This window comes from Pristis pectinata, chromosome 33 (genome assembly GCF_009764475.1).
Source record: "Pristis pectinata isolate sPriPec2 chromosome 33, sPriPec2.1.pri, whole genome shotgun sequence".
Taxonomy (NCBI): Eukaryota; Metazoa; Chordata; class Chondrichthyes; order Rhinopristiformes; family Pristidae; genus Pristis; species Pristis pectinata.
Genome location: NC_067437.1, coordinates 192,646 through 206,808, shown reverse-complemented (window position 1 = coordinate 206,808; position 14,163 = coordinate 192,646). Strand labels below are relative to the sequence as shown.

General features: G+C 44.7%; 1 protein-coding gene across 4 annotated transcripts in view; it reads left to right on the top strand.

Annotated features, from left to right (window-relative positions):
* The window catches only part of LOC127585451 (transcription intermediary factor 1-beta-like), a 120,179-nt gene that overhangs the window by 59,487 nt on the left and 46,529 nt on the right, over positions 1-14,163 (top strand). For all 4 annotated transcript variants that reach the window (XM_052042901.1, XM_052042902.1, XM_052042903.1 and 1 more), the window contains exon 3: positions 2,748-2,895. In XM_052042901.1, coding sequence (XP_051898861.1) covers positions 2,748-2,895 — 148 coding nt within the window. The remainder of the gene's footprint in view (positions 1-2,747; positions 2,896-14,163) is intronic.

The window sequence follows — 14,163 nt, the reverse complement described above, 5'->3', positions numbered from 1 at the left end:
ATACACAACATTGTTTCTCTGTTTAAAAAGGGTAAAAGAGACAAACCTGGAAACTATAGGCCGGTGAGCCTTGCATCAGCAGTAGGGAAATTATTGGAGAAGATTGTTAGGGATAGGATCTGCTTCCATCTGGAAAACATGGACATTAATTGGTTTATTATTGTCACATGTACAGAGGTATGGTGGAAAAACTTTGTTCTGCATGCAGTCCATACAGATCATTTCACAACATCAGTACATCGAGGTAGTACAAGTGAAAAGTTTAGTGTTACAATTATAGAGAAAGTGTAGTGCAGACAGATAATAAGTTGCAAGGCATATTATGAAGTCAAGAATGCATCTTATTGTATGAGAGGTCTGTTCAATAGTCATGTAACAGTGGGATAGAAACTGCCCTTGAGCCTGGTGGTACATGCTTTCAGGCTTTTGTATCTTCAGCCCAATTGTACCTGCCTCACCCACTTCCTCTGGCAGCTCATTCCATATTATCGTCACCCTCTGCGTGAAAAAGGTGCCCCTCAGGTCCCTTTTAAATCTTTCCCCTCTTGCCCTAAATCTGTGCTCCCTAGTTTTGGACTCCCCTACCCTGGGGAAAAGAGTGCTATCATGCACCTTATCTATGCCCCTTATGATTTTATAAACCTCTAAGATCACCCCTCATTCTCCTATGCTCCAGGGAATAAAGACCTCGCCTGGCCAACCTCTCCCTGTAACTCAGACCCTGTAGTCCTGGCAACATCCTTGTAAATCTTCTGTACTCTTTCCAGCTTAACTACGTCTTTCCTCTAACAGGGCGACCAAAACTGTGCACAGTATTCCAAGTTTGGCCTCACCAATGACTTGTACAACTGCAATATAATGTCCCCACTCCTATACTCAGTGCCTTGACTGATGAAGGCCAGCTAAATGCCTTTTTCATCACCTTGTCTACCTGTGATGCCACTTTCAACAAACTATGCACTATGTACTCAATGAACTATGCACACCTCCTTGGTCCCTCTGTTCCATTACATTCCCTATTGCACTACCATTCATAGTGTAAGTCCTATGTTGGTTTGACTTCCCAAAATGTTTCAGCTCACACTTAACTGTATTGAAATTCACGTGCCACTCCTCAGCTAACTCTTCCCTAACTGAAGATCCCCCTGTAATCTACGATAGCCGCCTTCGCAATCAACAACACCTGCTAATTTCATGTCATCCTCAAACTTATTGATCAACGTGCTGTACCAGCATCTTGAGGACATTTTATCCAGGGCACAAATCCACAGATTCTTGAATTTGAAGGAGCTTATGTATCAATGGTCTTTGCTGAAGGGTATTCTAGAATTGTGGCAGCGGCAAACCATCTCGTGTTAAGCTAGATTCTAGTGATTTCTGAAAAGGAGACACTGACTGCAGATGCTGGAATATAGAGCAAGAAACAAACTACTGGAGGAACTTGCCCAGTTGAGCAGTATCTGTTGGGTAGGTGGGGGGGGGGGGGGTAGTGGGTGTGGGAATTGTTGACATTTCAGGTTAAGACCCTGTATCAGGACTGAGAGAGGAGAGGAACGGTGAAGTTTCAAGAGGATCGGGAGAGGCCGGTTGGTGATAGGTAGATCAAGGAGGATGAGCAGAAGAGGCCAAGTGAGGGAAAAAGAGGGGTGGAGTTTGGATCAGAGGCAGGTGGGTGTTAGGTAGAAGCAGACAAGGAGGAACAAGGCAGATAGAGCCATGTGGGGGGGAGGGGGAGGGTGAAAGTGGAGATGGAGGCTGGAGGCTAATAAGCAGGGGAACGTGATAGTGGAGGATAATTAAGGGAAAGATGAAGGGTAGATGGAACCAGAAGGGGAGGGGATATGGTCGGTGAAGTGGGTGGATGGAAGGAATCTGGAGGGAGAGGGGGATTGAAAATGGGGGGTGGGGTGGGATATAGGAATAGGAGGAAAAATGGAGACTGGAAGTGGATCGGAAGGAGAGTGGGACACAGGAGGTAAGATTACCTGAAACTGGAAAAAATCATTGTTCATACTCTTGGGTTGGGTTGTGCACTACCGAGACGGAATATGAGATGTTATAGATTTCTGATAAGTGCAATTGTGCTGCACCGTGCTCAGTTCGTCAGATCACTGCCATACCCAGTTAGTGAGACTAAGAATCCCAAAAGCATCCAAACATTTTTTTAAATAAAGAATAGTGCTACCTATAATAAAAACATGAAATGCAGGAAGCACTCAGCAGACCAGTCAACATAAGTGAAAAGAAAAACGGAGTTTACGTTTCAGGTCCAAGACCTTCGTCGGAATTGTTCGACGCACGTATCTCCACACTGTCTGTACCTATCCACCCACTTTGTAGCAAAGGGCAGCTTTTGGTGATCGGGGGCAGGGAGTCTTGCTTTGAAGAAAAATGGAAGGAGCCAGTTCCGACGGAGGGTCTCAGACCTGATCGTTAACTCTTTCTTTCCATGTTGCTGCCTGACTTGCTGAATGTTGCCACATCTTTCTGTTTTGTTTTTTATTTCAGATTTCTAACACCTGCAGCTTTTTGACTTTCAGTACTACCTGCAAGATGATTCCAGCTCCTATATGTGCACTTTACAGTGTAAGCAAGCTGAGTATTGGGTCTTCCAAATTCTGCAACAAATCCAAAAGTTGTTGCAGCAGCAAATGCATTCCTGGTGTGGAGGAGGAGGTGGTGAGTTTAAGGAGCTTTCCTGTGGTGTTGACCCATGTACTGATTACTTTTGTACCATTATCCTTCAGGTATGTACCAGCTGTGAAGACAATGCTGTATCCTCCAGCTTCTGTGTTGAGTGTGCTGAGTGGCTCTGTGATGCCTGTGTAGAGGCTCACCAGAGGGTGAAATTCACAAAGGACCACACTATGAGCAAGAAGAATCCAGGGCTTACAGGTAGAATCTTTTAATACTTCGTGTGTTTTTGTGCATGTCCATGTGACCTAAATAAACCAGCCTTTGATGTGATAAAGTGAGAGTTCTCACTCTTGCAGGGTTAATATTCCCATTGTTCATGCTCATGGACCTTAATAAGTTGAGCCCTTGATCAGATCAGATCTTGCTCATCCTTAAGTTCCTACCAGGGAAGACACTCCATTTTTTGCCCTCTGGATTGGATATGAACACTCAACTTTCAGTCTCAACAATGAGAGCACAATCAACCAAGCCACAACTGACATAAGATGGACTCTTGACCTCACAATCTACCTTGTTATGACCTTGCACCTTATTGTCTACCTGCACTGCAATTTCTCTGTAGCTGTTACACTTTATTCTGCATTCTGTTATTGTTTTACCTTGTACTCCCTCGATACACCATGTAATGGATTGATCTTATGAATGGTATGCAAGACAAGTTTTTCACTACACATCGGTACATGTAACAATAATAAACCAATTCCAATCATAAGTTGCCATTTTCTGCTCTTAACATGGAATGTGAACTGGTTCAACATGCATATCTCCACAACAAATCTATTCTAATCCATCCACTTTGTAGCAAAGAGCATCTTGTAGTAATCTGAAGCAGGGAGCATTGCTTTGATGAAAGATGGAGTCAGTTTCATGTACCCTCGTCAAGAGTTGGATAAGATGCAACGGAGCACAAAGTTTTCTAGATGCAGTGATTGCTTCCAGCATGTTTACAAGAATAGTTCTGTTTCTCAGTTAATACGTGAGCTGTTGGGAAGGTGGATGTCTTGCTTCTATCTTTTCCTGTATGTTGTGTAGTGTTATATAATGAAGCACAAAAGGCTTTACAGTGTTGTAATGAAGGTTATTTATTGGAATGCTTTAGTAAACATTACTGTTGGTAGTAAATGTTAAAGACAATATGTGTTCATACACGCTGACAACAGGCATGAAAGGTTTGCAAAACCTGGAGGGAAGGCATATCTCTAAAATTGGTGGCTTTTTTAAATAGAATTTTCTCTCCAGTAATGACAATGTCCCGATGCAGCTAGATTTGGTTAAAGGTGAAATACTCTGTGGCCATTCTTAACTGTCCAGCAAGGCACTTGGTTAAGCTTATCGTAGAAATTCTTGTTTTATACAAACATTTGCAAATTGGTCTGCTGGACCTCCATCTGAGGAAGAAACGGAGGGCTACTTCCTGATGTGGGATAGAACATCCATGGTGAAGGTGAGCTGGTTGGGACCAGGGAATTGGAAATTGTCAAAATGGCAGAGGGCATCAGGACTGTCTGGATGTAAGTGGGAAGGGGCTGGACTGGGGGGACAGGATCAAGTCAAAGTAGGGAAGAAATAAGTTTAGTAGGTTTGGTATTTTTTGTTTTTTTTCAGTTAGTTCATGCAGGTCAGGTAAAGTACCCATGCAAGTACCTTCAGACAGCTGAAGCTTTTTCCCGAGTGAATCACTTCTGAATCATAACATTGCTCTGTGTCTGTGTAACTCAGTGGAACTTCATGCTATAAGGCCAAGACACAAGGGTTTGATGTAGGTTATTATCTTCACTCAATCAAAATGTTACTATTCCAGCGAGATCATTAGATGTTTGCTAAATACAATCACATGTCAAGGTTCAGTGTATAACATTCCTCAGCAGGCAACCTTTGTTATTATTTGGAGATGTGCTATGCCTCTCTTCCCCAACCCACCCCCCCAAAAAAACACCAGAATAAATCTACCTTGAGAAACTCGAGATGTTTCTGGGCTGGCATTCCAGTACAGCACTGAGAAGGTGCTGCAGTTACAGAGGAAGTATCTTTATGGTGAGACATTAAGGTGAGGTCTAATTTGCCTTTTGGTGAATGTAAAAGATCTTGTGGCATTTTTCAAAAAGAGCACAAATTTTAATCAGTGTTAGTTCTCATCCAAAACAGGAAGCTAATTTATCTGGTCAATACTGCATTGGTTGTAGTATATTGATGTGCACAATTGGCTGTTTCTCCCTACAGTGAAACAGATCAAAACGTATGTCATTACCTATAAAGTATTTAGGCGGTGTTCTGAAACCATGAAAGGCATTTTTCAAACATCTTCCTCTTTGGATCCTGGATAATGCACAATAAAGAAAAAGAAATTAATGAAAGATGATCAAAGTGTCTCCTGGAAGCTCAAGGAGTGATAGAGCACAGAAACAGTCCCTTCATGCCCATGCTGTCCATCGAATACCAATATATATGAATCCCATTTACCAGCATGTAGTGTGTAGCCCTCTATGTCTCGGACATTCAGGTGCTCATCTCGATCCTTAAATGTCGTGAGAGTACCTTCCACCGTCACTCACTCAGGCAGTGCATTCCAAAATGCAGTCACCCTGTGGGTAAAAGTTCTTCCTTTGATCCTCTACAAATTCTTACCCCTTACCCTAAACCCAAGTCCTCTACTTTTATATATCTCTGTTATGGGGAAACATTTCCTATCTACTCTATCTATGCCCCTCATAATTGTGTATACCTCTATCATGTCCTCCCTCAGCTGCCTCCACTCCAAGGAAAACAAACTCAGCATTTCCAAACTCTCTCCATAACTGAAACATTACATCCTCGGCAACATCTGGGTGAATCTCCTCTGCACCCTCTCCAGTGCTGTCACATCCTTCCAAGAGTGTGGCGATCAGAACTGTACACAGTACTGCAGCTGTAGCCTAAACCATTGTGCTGTAAGCTCCCTGCTCTGATATTCTTTGCCCATATGCTTTCTTCACCACCTTATCTACACGTGCTGCGACCTTCAGGAATCCTTGGATCTGTACACCTAAGTCACTCTTTCTCAGTAGTCCCTTGGGCTCTACCATTCATTGTATGGGTCCCACCCTTGTTAGTCCTCTCAAAGTGTATCACCTCACACCTATCAGGATTAAATTCCATCTGACATTGCTTAGTTCAATATCATACTGTAGTTTGTAACTAAACTCCTCATTGTCGACAGCACCAATTTCCGTGCCATCTGTGAACTACTGATCATACTTCCAACATTCATATTCAAATCATTAACGTATATGACAAACAGTAAGGGTTGCAGCACCAATACCTGCGGTACACAACTGGTCACAGGCTTCTAATCAGGAAAGCAAACTTCCACCATCATCCTCTGCCTTCCATTACCAAGTCAATTTTGAATCCAGTTTACCAACTTGCCTTAGATTCTGTGGACTCTATGTTACGGACTTGTCTTCCATGTGGGACCTTGTCAAAGGCCTGACTGAAGTTAATGTAACTACATCAACTGTGTTGCTCTCGTCAAGATGAGACAGGATCCTTCCCCTAACAAAACCATTATATCTTTAATTAATCCCTGCCTTTCTAAGTGTAATCTTCTTTCTCAGATTTTTGCCCAATAACTTCTCAGGCTTGTGATGACCTGGCCTCTCCCTGCTTTTCTTGAATAAAGATTGCTGTCCTGGCACCTTACTTGTGGTCAGCAAAGATTTAAAAATCTTTGGGGGGAGGAGGGGATGAGGAATTGTCAACGTTTTGGGTTAAACCCGTGCACCTTGTGTCTCTTATCGGCTTCATTTGTCTTTCGATATTGTAACTATCTGGTACTTGGGTTTTCATATTGGTATTTCGGAAGCCATCAGGTTTCTACCACAGTTGGCTAACAAGCATATTATTGAAATTGCTTGTTGTGGTGATTTCTTGCTTTCTCACAGTTGGTTAACATTGTCTGCTGCCCAAAGGAAAACAGTCTTTTAGAAATTAGGATGTGTATACTGTGGTGGGGATGGTAGTTAATGCAAATCAGTAATTCGTATTTAAAGTTAACAATTGGGGCAGCACGGTATTGTAGCAGTCAGCATAACACTTTTACAGCGCCGGTGATCAGAGTTCAATTCCCGCTGCTGTCTGTAAGGAGTTTGTATGTTCTCCCGTGACTGCGTGGGTTTCCTCCAGGTGCTCAGGTTGCCTCCCACATTCCAAAGACGTATGGGTTAGTAGGTTAACATGGGTGTAATTGGGCAGCGCAGGCTCGTTGGGCCAGAAGGGCCTGTTACCCTGCTGTATAAATAAAGTGTTTAAAAAAAAGTTTTAAGGGTTTAAATTGACCTGATACCAATTGCCTATTCTGGAAGAAAGCTCCAAACTTCCACCACATTTTGCCTGCAGCAGTGCTTCCAAACATCAGTTCTAAATGTCTAACTCTAACTGTGGACCCTGGTCCTTTGGCCTAGATTCCCCAATTAGCAAAAGTAGTTTCTCTCCATCCACCTTAGTAGTTTCTCGTAGTCTCCTAAAGCCTTCAGTTAAACCACCACTTAGCTTCTAATTTTCAGAGCATTCATCTCCTAATTGAACCTTGTATTCTAGCTACAAGTCCATAGATCGCTGAAAGTGGCAACACAAGTAGATAAGGTGGTAAAGAAGGCATATGCATGCTTGTCTTCATCAGTCGGGACACTGAGTATAAAAATTAGCAAATCATGTTGCAGCCGTATAAAACTTTGATTAAGGCATATTTGGAGTATTGTATGCAGTTCTGGTCGCCGCAGTATAGGAAGGATTTGGAGAGGGTGCAGAAGAGGTTCACCAAGATGTTGCCTGGATTGAACGGTATTAGCTAGAAGGAGAGGTTGGACAAACTGATTGTCTTCTCTGAGTGTCAGAGGCTGAAGGGCAACCAGTCAGAAACATATAAAATTATGAATCAGAATCAGCTGTATTATCACTGTCTTATATGATGTGAAATCTGTTGTTTTGCAGCAGCAGTACAGTGCAAAGACATAATATAAACTATAAATAACAAAATAAATGGTGCAAAAAAAAGGAACAACAAGGCAGTGTTCATGCACCATTCAGAAATCTGATGGCAGAGGGAAAGAAGCTGCTCCTGAATTGTTGAGCACGGGTCTTCAGGCTCTTGTACCTCCTTCCCGAAGGTAGTAAAGAGAAGAGGGCATGTCCCAGATGGTGAGGGTCCTTAATGATGGATGCCGCCTTGGCACCAATAGGTGTGTCATGGTCAAGGGAGGAGGAGGAGCGTTTACAGGACTGCTTTGATTCAGTGGACGGGACCATATTCAGGAATTCATCTACGGATCTGAATGAATATGCCATGGCCGTCACAGACTTCATCAAGACCTGCGTGGATGAGTGTGTGCCTTCAAGAACATAATGAGTTTCCCAAACCAGAATCCCTGCATGAAACCAGAAGATTTGCAGTCTGGTGAGGGCCAGATCTGTGGCGTTCAAGACCAGCAATCCACAATCCTACAAGAAGTCCAGGTACAACCTATGGAATGTCATCATGAGAGTGAAAAGGCAATTCCGTGTGAAATTAGAGACACAATCGGATGCACGACAGGTGTGGCAGGGTTTGCATGCCATTATTTCCTATGAGCGAAACCTAACAGTATAAATTGCTGTGATGCTTCACTCCTTGATGAGCTCAATATATATTACATACACTTTGAAAGGGCGAATAACACTACACCTGTGCGAATCCCAACAGCATCCGGCAACCCTGTGATCTCTGTCTCAGAGGCTGATGTCAGAATGTCCTTCAAGAGGGTGAACCCTCGCGAGGCATGAGGCCCTGATGGTGTACCTGGCTGGGGACTGAAAATCTGTGCCGACCAACTGGATGAGTGTTCAAGGACATCTTCAGCCTCTTACTGCTGTGGCCTGAGGTTCCCATCTGCTTCAAAAGGGCAGCAATCATACCGGTGCCCAAGAAGAGCAGGGTGAGCTGCCTCAAGGACTGTCAACTGGTAGCACTCACATCTACTGTGATGAAGTAATTTGAGAGGTTGGTTATGGCTGGAATTAACTCCTGCCTGAGCGAGGACCTGGACCCGCTGCAATTTGCCTACCGCCACAACAGGTCTACAGCAGACGCAATCTCACTGGCTCTTCACTCGCCTTTGGAGCACCTAGACAACAGCAAAACATACGTCAGGCTGCTGTTTATCAATTCCAGCTTGGCGTTCAATACTGTCATCCCCTCCGTATTGATCACCAAGCTTCTAAACCTGGGCCTCTGTTTCTCCCTCTGAAATCGGATCTTTGATTTCCTTATTGGAAGACCACAGTCAGTGTGGATCAGTGATGACATTCAACACAGGCACACCTCGAGGATGCGTGCTTAGCCCACTGCTCCTACTCTCTTGACACTCATTAATGTGTGTCTCAGCACAGCTCAAATGCCATTTATAAATTCACAGGTGACACCACTGTTGTTAGTAAAACCTCAGATGGTAATGAGGAGCCGTACAGGAGTGAGATTAGATCCGCTGGTTGAGTGGTGTCATAACAACAACCTCGCACTCAATGTCAGCAAGACCAAAGAATTGATTGTGGACTTCAGGAAGTTGGAATTGGTTCATTATTGTCACTTGTACCGAGGTACCTTTCATACAGATTAATTCATTACACAGTGCATTGAGGTAGTACAAGGTAAAACAATACAGAATGCAGAATAAAGTGTAACAGCTACAGAGAAAGTGCAGTGCAGGTAGACAATAAGGTGCAAGGTCATAAGGGGTAGATTGTAAGGTCAAGGGTTCATCTTATCGTACTAGAGGACCGTTCAATACTCTTTTTAACAGCAGGATAGAAACTATCCTTGAGCCTGGTGGTACATGCTTTCAGGCTTTTGTATCTTCTGCCTGATGGGAGAGGGGAGAAGAGAGGATGTCTAGGGGTGGGGTCTTTAATTATGCTGACGGCTTTTACTGAAGCAGCAAGAAGTACAGACAGTCCGTGGAGGGGAGGCTGGTTTCCGTGATGTGCTGAGCTGTGTCCACAACTCTCTGCATTTTCTTGCAGTCGTGGGCGGAGCAGTTGCCATACCAAGCCATAATGCATCCAGAGAGGATGCTTTCTGTGGTGCATTGATTAAAAATTGGTGAGTGTCAAAGGGGACATGCCAATTTCTTCAGCCTCCTGAGGAAGTAGAGGCGTTGGTGAGCTTTCTTGGCCGTGGCATCTACATGGTTGGACCGAGACAGGCTATTGGTAATGTTCACTCCTGGGAACTTGAAGCACTCAACCCTTTTCCCTCAGCACAGTTGATGTAGACAGGAGCATGTGTACCTGTCCTCACTGCGGGGTCAGCGTTGAAAAGGGTGAGGAGCATTAAGTTCTGGGTGTCAACATCTCCGAGGATCTGTCCTGGGCCCAACACATTGATGCAGTCATGAAGAAGGCACGCTAGCGGTTCTACTTCATTAGGAGTTTGAGGAGATTTGGTATGTCACCAAAAACTCTTACCTATAGATGTACGGTGGAGAGCATTCTGACTGATTGCATCACCGTCTGGTATGGAGGCTCCAATGCACAGGATCATGAGAGACTGCAGAGGGTTGTAGACTCAGCCAGCTCCAACACGGGCACGGCTTTAAAGTAATGGGTGGGAAGTTCAAGGGAGATATCAGAGGGAGGTTTTTTTACCTAGAGAGTGGTTGGGGCATGGAATGCGCTGCCTGGGGTGGTGGTGGAGGCAGGTACATTGGCCAAATTCAAGAGATTGCTAGATAAGCATATGGAGGAATTTAAAATAGAAGGATATGTGGGAGGAAGGGGTTAGATAGTCTTAGGTGAGGTTTAAAGGTCAGCATAACATTGTGGGCCGAAGGGCCTGTATTGTGCTATACTGTTCTATGATTCTATGAACCCTTCCCACCGTCGAGGATATCTTCAAGAGGTGGTGCCTTGAGGTATCTCTTGAGGCATAGATAGGGTCGAGTCACAGATACAGGTCCTTCAGCCCAACGAATCCATGCTGACTACGGTGCCCACCCAGCTAGTCCCAATTTCCTGTGTTTGGCCCATATCCCTCCAAGCCTGTCCCTCCGCATACCTATCCAAGTGCTGCTTAAATGATACTATTGTACCTGCCTCAACCACTTCCTCTGGCAGCTCGTTCCATATACTCACCACCCTCTGTGTGGAAAAAGTTGCCCCTCAGGTCCCTGTTAAAATCTTTCCCTTCTCACCCTAAATCTCTACCCCCTAGTTTTGGATTTCCCTACCCTGGGGAAAAGACTGTTACCATCCACCTTATCTATGCCTCTCATAATTTTAAGCATTTCTGTAACGTTGCCCCTCATTTTCCTACGTTACGAGGAATAAAGACCTAGCCTGGCCAACCTCTCCCTATAACTCAGGCCCTGTAGTCCTGGCAACATCTTCGTAAATCTTTTCTGCACTCTTTCCAGTTTAAATACATCTTTCCCATAACGTTGACCAAAACTGTTCTCCAAGTGCACCCTCACCAATGACTTATACAACTGCAATTCCTAATGTCCCAATTCCTATACTCAATGCCCTGACGGATGAAGGCCAGTGTGTTAAATGCCTTTTTCACCACCCTGTCTACCTGTGACGCCACTTTGAACAAACTATGCACTTGTACATTGGGGACGTTGCATTGTGGATCCGGAACTGGCTGGCCCACAGAAGGCAAAGAATGGTTGTTGAAGGGTCGTATTCTGCACGGAGATCGGTGACCAGTGGTGTACCTCAGGGATCTGTTCTGGGACCCTTACTCTTTGTCATTTTTATAAACGACCTGGATGAGGAAGTGGATGGATGGGTTAGTAAGTTTGCGGATGACACAAAGGTTGGAGGTGTTGTAGATAGTGTGGAGGGCTGTTGGAGGTTACAGCGGGACATAGATAGGATGCAAAGCTGGGCTGAGAAGTGGCAGATGGAATTCAACCCAGATAAGTGTGAAGTGGTTCATTTTGGTAGGTCAAATATGATGGCAGAGTATAGTACTAATGGTAGGACTCTAGGCAGTGTGGAGGATCCGAGTCCATAGGACGCTCAAAGCAGCTGCACAGGTTGACTCTGTGGTTAAGAAGGCATATGGTGTATTGTCCTTCATCAACTGTGGAATTGAATTTAGGAGCTGAGAGGTAATGCTGCAGCTATATACGACCCTGGTCAGACCCCACTTGGAATACTGTGCTCAGTTCTGGTTGCCTCACTACAGGAAGGATGTGGAGGCCATAGAAAGGGCGCAGAGGAGATTTACAAGGATGCTGCCTGGATTGCGGAGCATGCCTTATGAAAGCAGGTTGAGGGAACTTGGCCTTTTCTCCTTGGAGCGGCGGAGGATGAGAGGGGGACCTGATAGAGGTAGAGAAAATGATGAGAGGCATTGATCCGGTAGATAATCAGAGGCTTTTTCTTAGGGCTGAAATGGTTGCCACAGCAGGACAGGGGTTTAAGGTGCTGGGGAGTAGGTATAGGGGAGACGTCAGGGGTAAGTTTTTTTTTACTCAGAGAGTGGTGAGTGCGTGGAATGGGCTGCCGGCAACGGTGGTGGAGGAGGATACGATCGGGTCTTTTAAGAGACTTTTGGATAGGTACATGGAGCTGAGAAAAATAGAGGGCTATGTGTCTGTAAGGTAGGGACATGTTCGGCACAACTTTGTGGGTCGAAGGGCCTGAATTGTGCTGTATGTTTTCTATGTTTCTTTGTACTCCTGGGTCCCATTACACCCCATAGTGCCGTACCATTCATAGTATAAGTTCTCTGCTGCTTTGCCTTTCCAAAACGCATCACTTCACGCTTATCTGCGTTGAAATCCATTTGGCACCCCTCGGCCCACTTCCTGACTGATCAAGATCCCCCTGTAATCTTCGATAACCTTCTTCACTATCGACAGCGCCTAATTTCGTGTCATCTGCAAACTTACTGATCAAGCCTTGTGGATTAGCATCCAAATAATTTATATAAATAACAGATAACAAGGGTCCCAACACCGACGCCTGCAGCACACTACTAGTCACCGGCCTCCATTCCGAGAAACAACCTTCAACCACCACCACCCTCTGTTTCCTACCTCCGAGCCAATCTTGAATCCACCTAACTAGCTCTCCCTGGAATCTATCGGACCCAACCTTCCAGAGCGGCCTACTATGTGGAACCTTGTCAAAGGCTTTGCTAAAGTCCAAATCGACAACATCCATTACCCTACCCTTATCTACTTTTTAGGTTACCTCTTCAAAAAAAAATCTGAAAGGTTCGTCGAGCATGACTTTCCATGCACAAAGCCATGCAGACTCCTCCTAATCAGACTTTCTTGATCCAAATGCTGGTAGATCTTGTCCCTCAGAATTCCCTCCAGTACCTTCCCCACTACTGATGTCAGGCTGACTGGCGTGTAGTTCCCTGGGTAGATGTTAAGGGACTTTTTCCTCAGAGTGGAAGTATCAAATACTAGAGGGCATAGCTTTCTGGTGAGAGGAGGAAAGCGTAAAGGAGATTTGTGAGGCAAGTATTTTTACACAGAGAGTAATAGGTAACTGGAACACGCTGCCAGGGGAGGTGGTGGAAGCAGATACAATAGCAACATTTAGAGGCATTGAGAGAGACTCGTGACAGGCAGGGAATAGAAGGATAGAGCCCACGTGCAGGCAGATGGGATTAGTTTAGATTGCCATCATGATTGGCACAGAAATGGTGGGCTGAAGGGCCTGTTCCTGTGTTGTACTGTAGGTTCTCGTATCATTGTGGTAAATGTACATTTCACTTCCCCCAATATATTCTCCAAAATTTCTGTGTTTTAACAAGACTTTGTATACCTGAAGCACAACCTGTAATCCGGCCATTTATTCGTAAAAATTTATTTCCTGTCCAATGCATGTCATTTTTACATGTACACCAATCACTTTCCACTTATGTTTTTACCTGTTCAATATTTGGAATATATCCTGATAGGTTAAAGGGGGAGGGGTGGGGTGGCTGGTAGGTGATAGGTGAAATCAGATGAGGTGTGGGGCAGTGGGCAGATGGAGCCAGGTAGGAGGGAGGGGAGGGGGAAGGTAGGCTGGAAAGTGATAAATGGAACCAGATAAGGGAGAGATGATGGGAAGATAGAACCAAGTTTGGGGGGAGGGAGGGAAGGAAGGAAGATAACAGAGAGAGAGGGGAACAGGAAAGATGAACAAAGGGACAAAGAACCTTGGTGGACCTGTAGGAGTTGGAAAGGAACACCCAAGGTGTGTGATTCCTGAAATTGGAAAATTCAATGTTCATGCCATTAGGTTGTGGGCTACCAAAGTCGAATATGAGATGTTCTTCCCGTTTGAATGAACAAGATGGAGGGCAGACAGGTCAGTGTGGCAATGGGGAGTTATTTGAAATGACAAGCAACTAGAAGCTCAAGATGGCTGTTGTGGACAGAATGTAGGAGCACAAAACAGTTATCTTGTTCATGCTTGGTCCCACTGATGTAGAGGAGACTACTT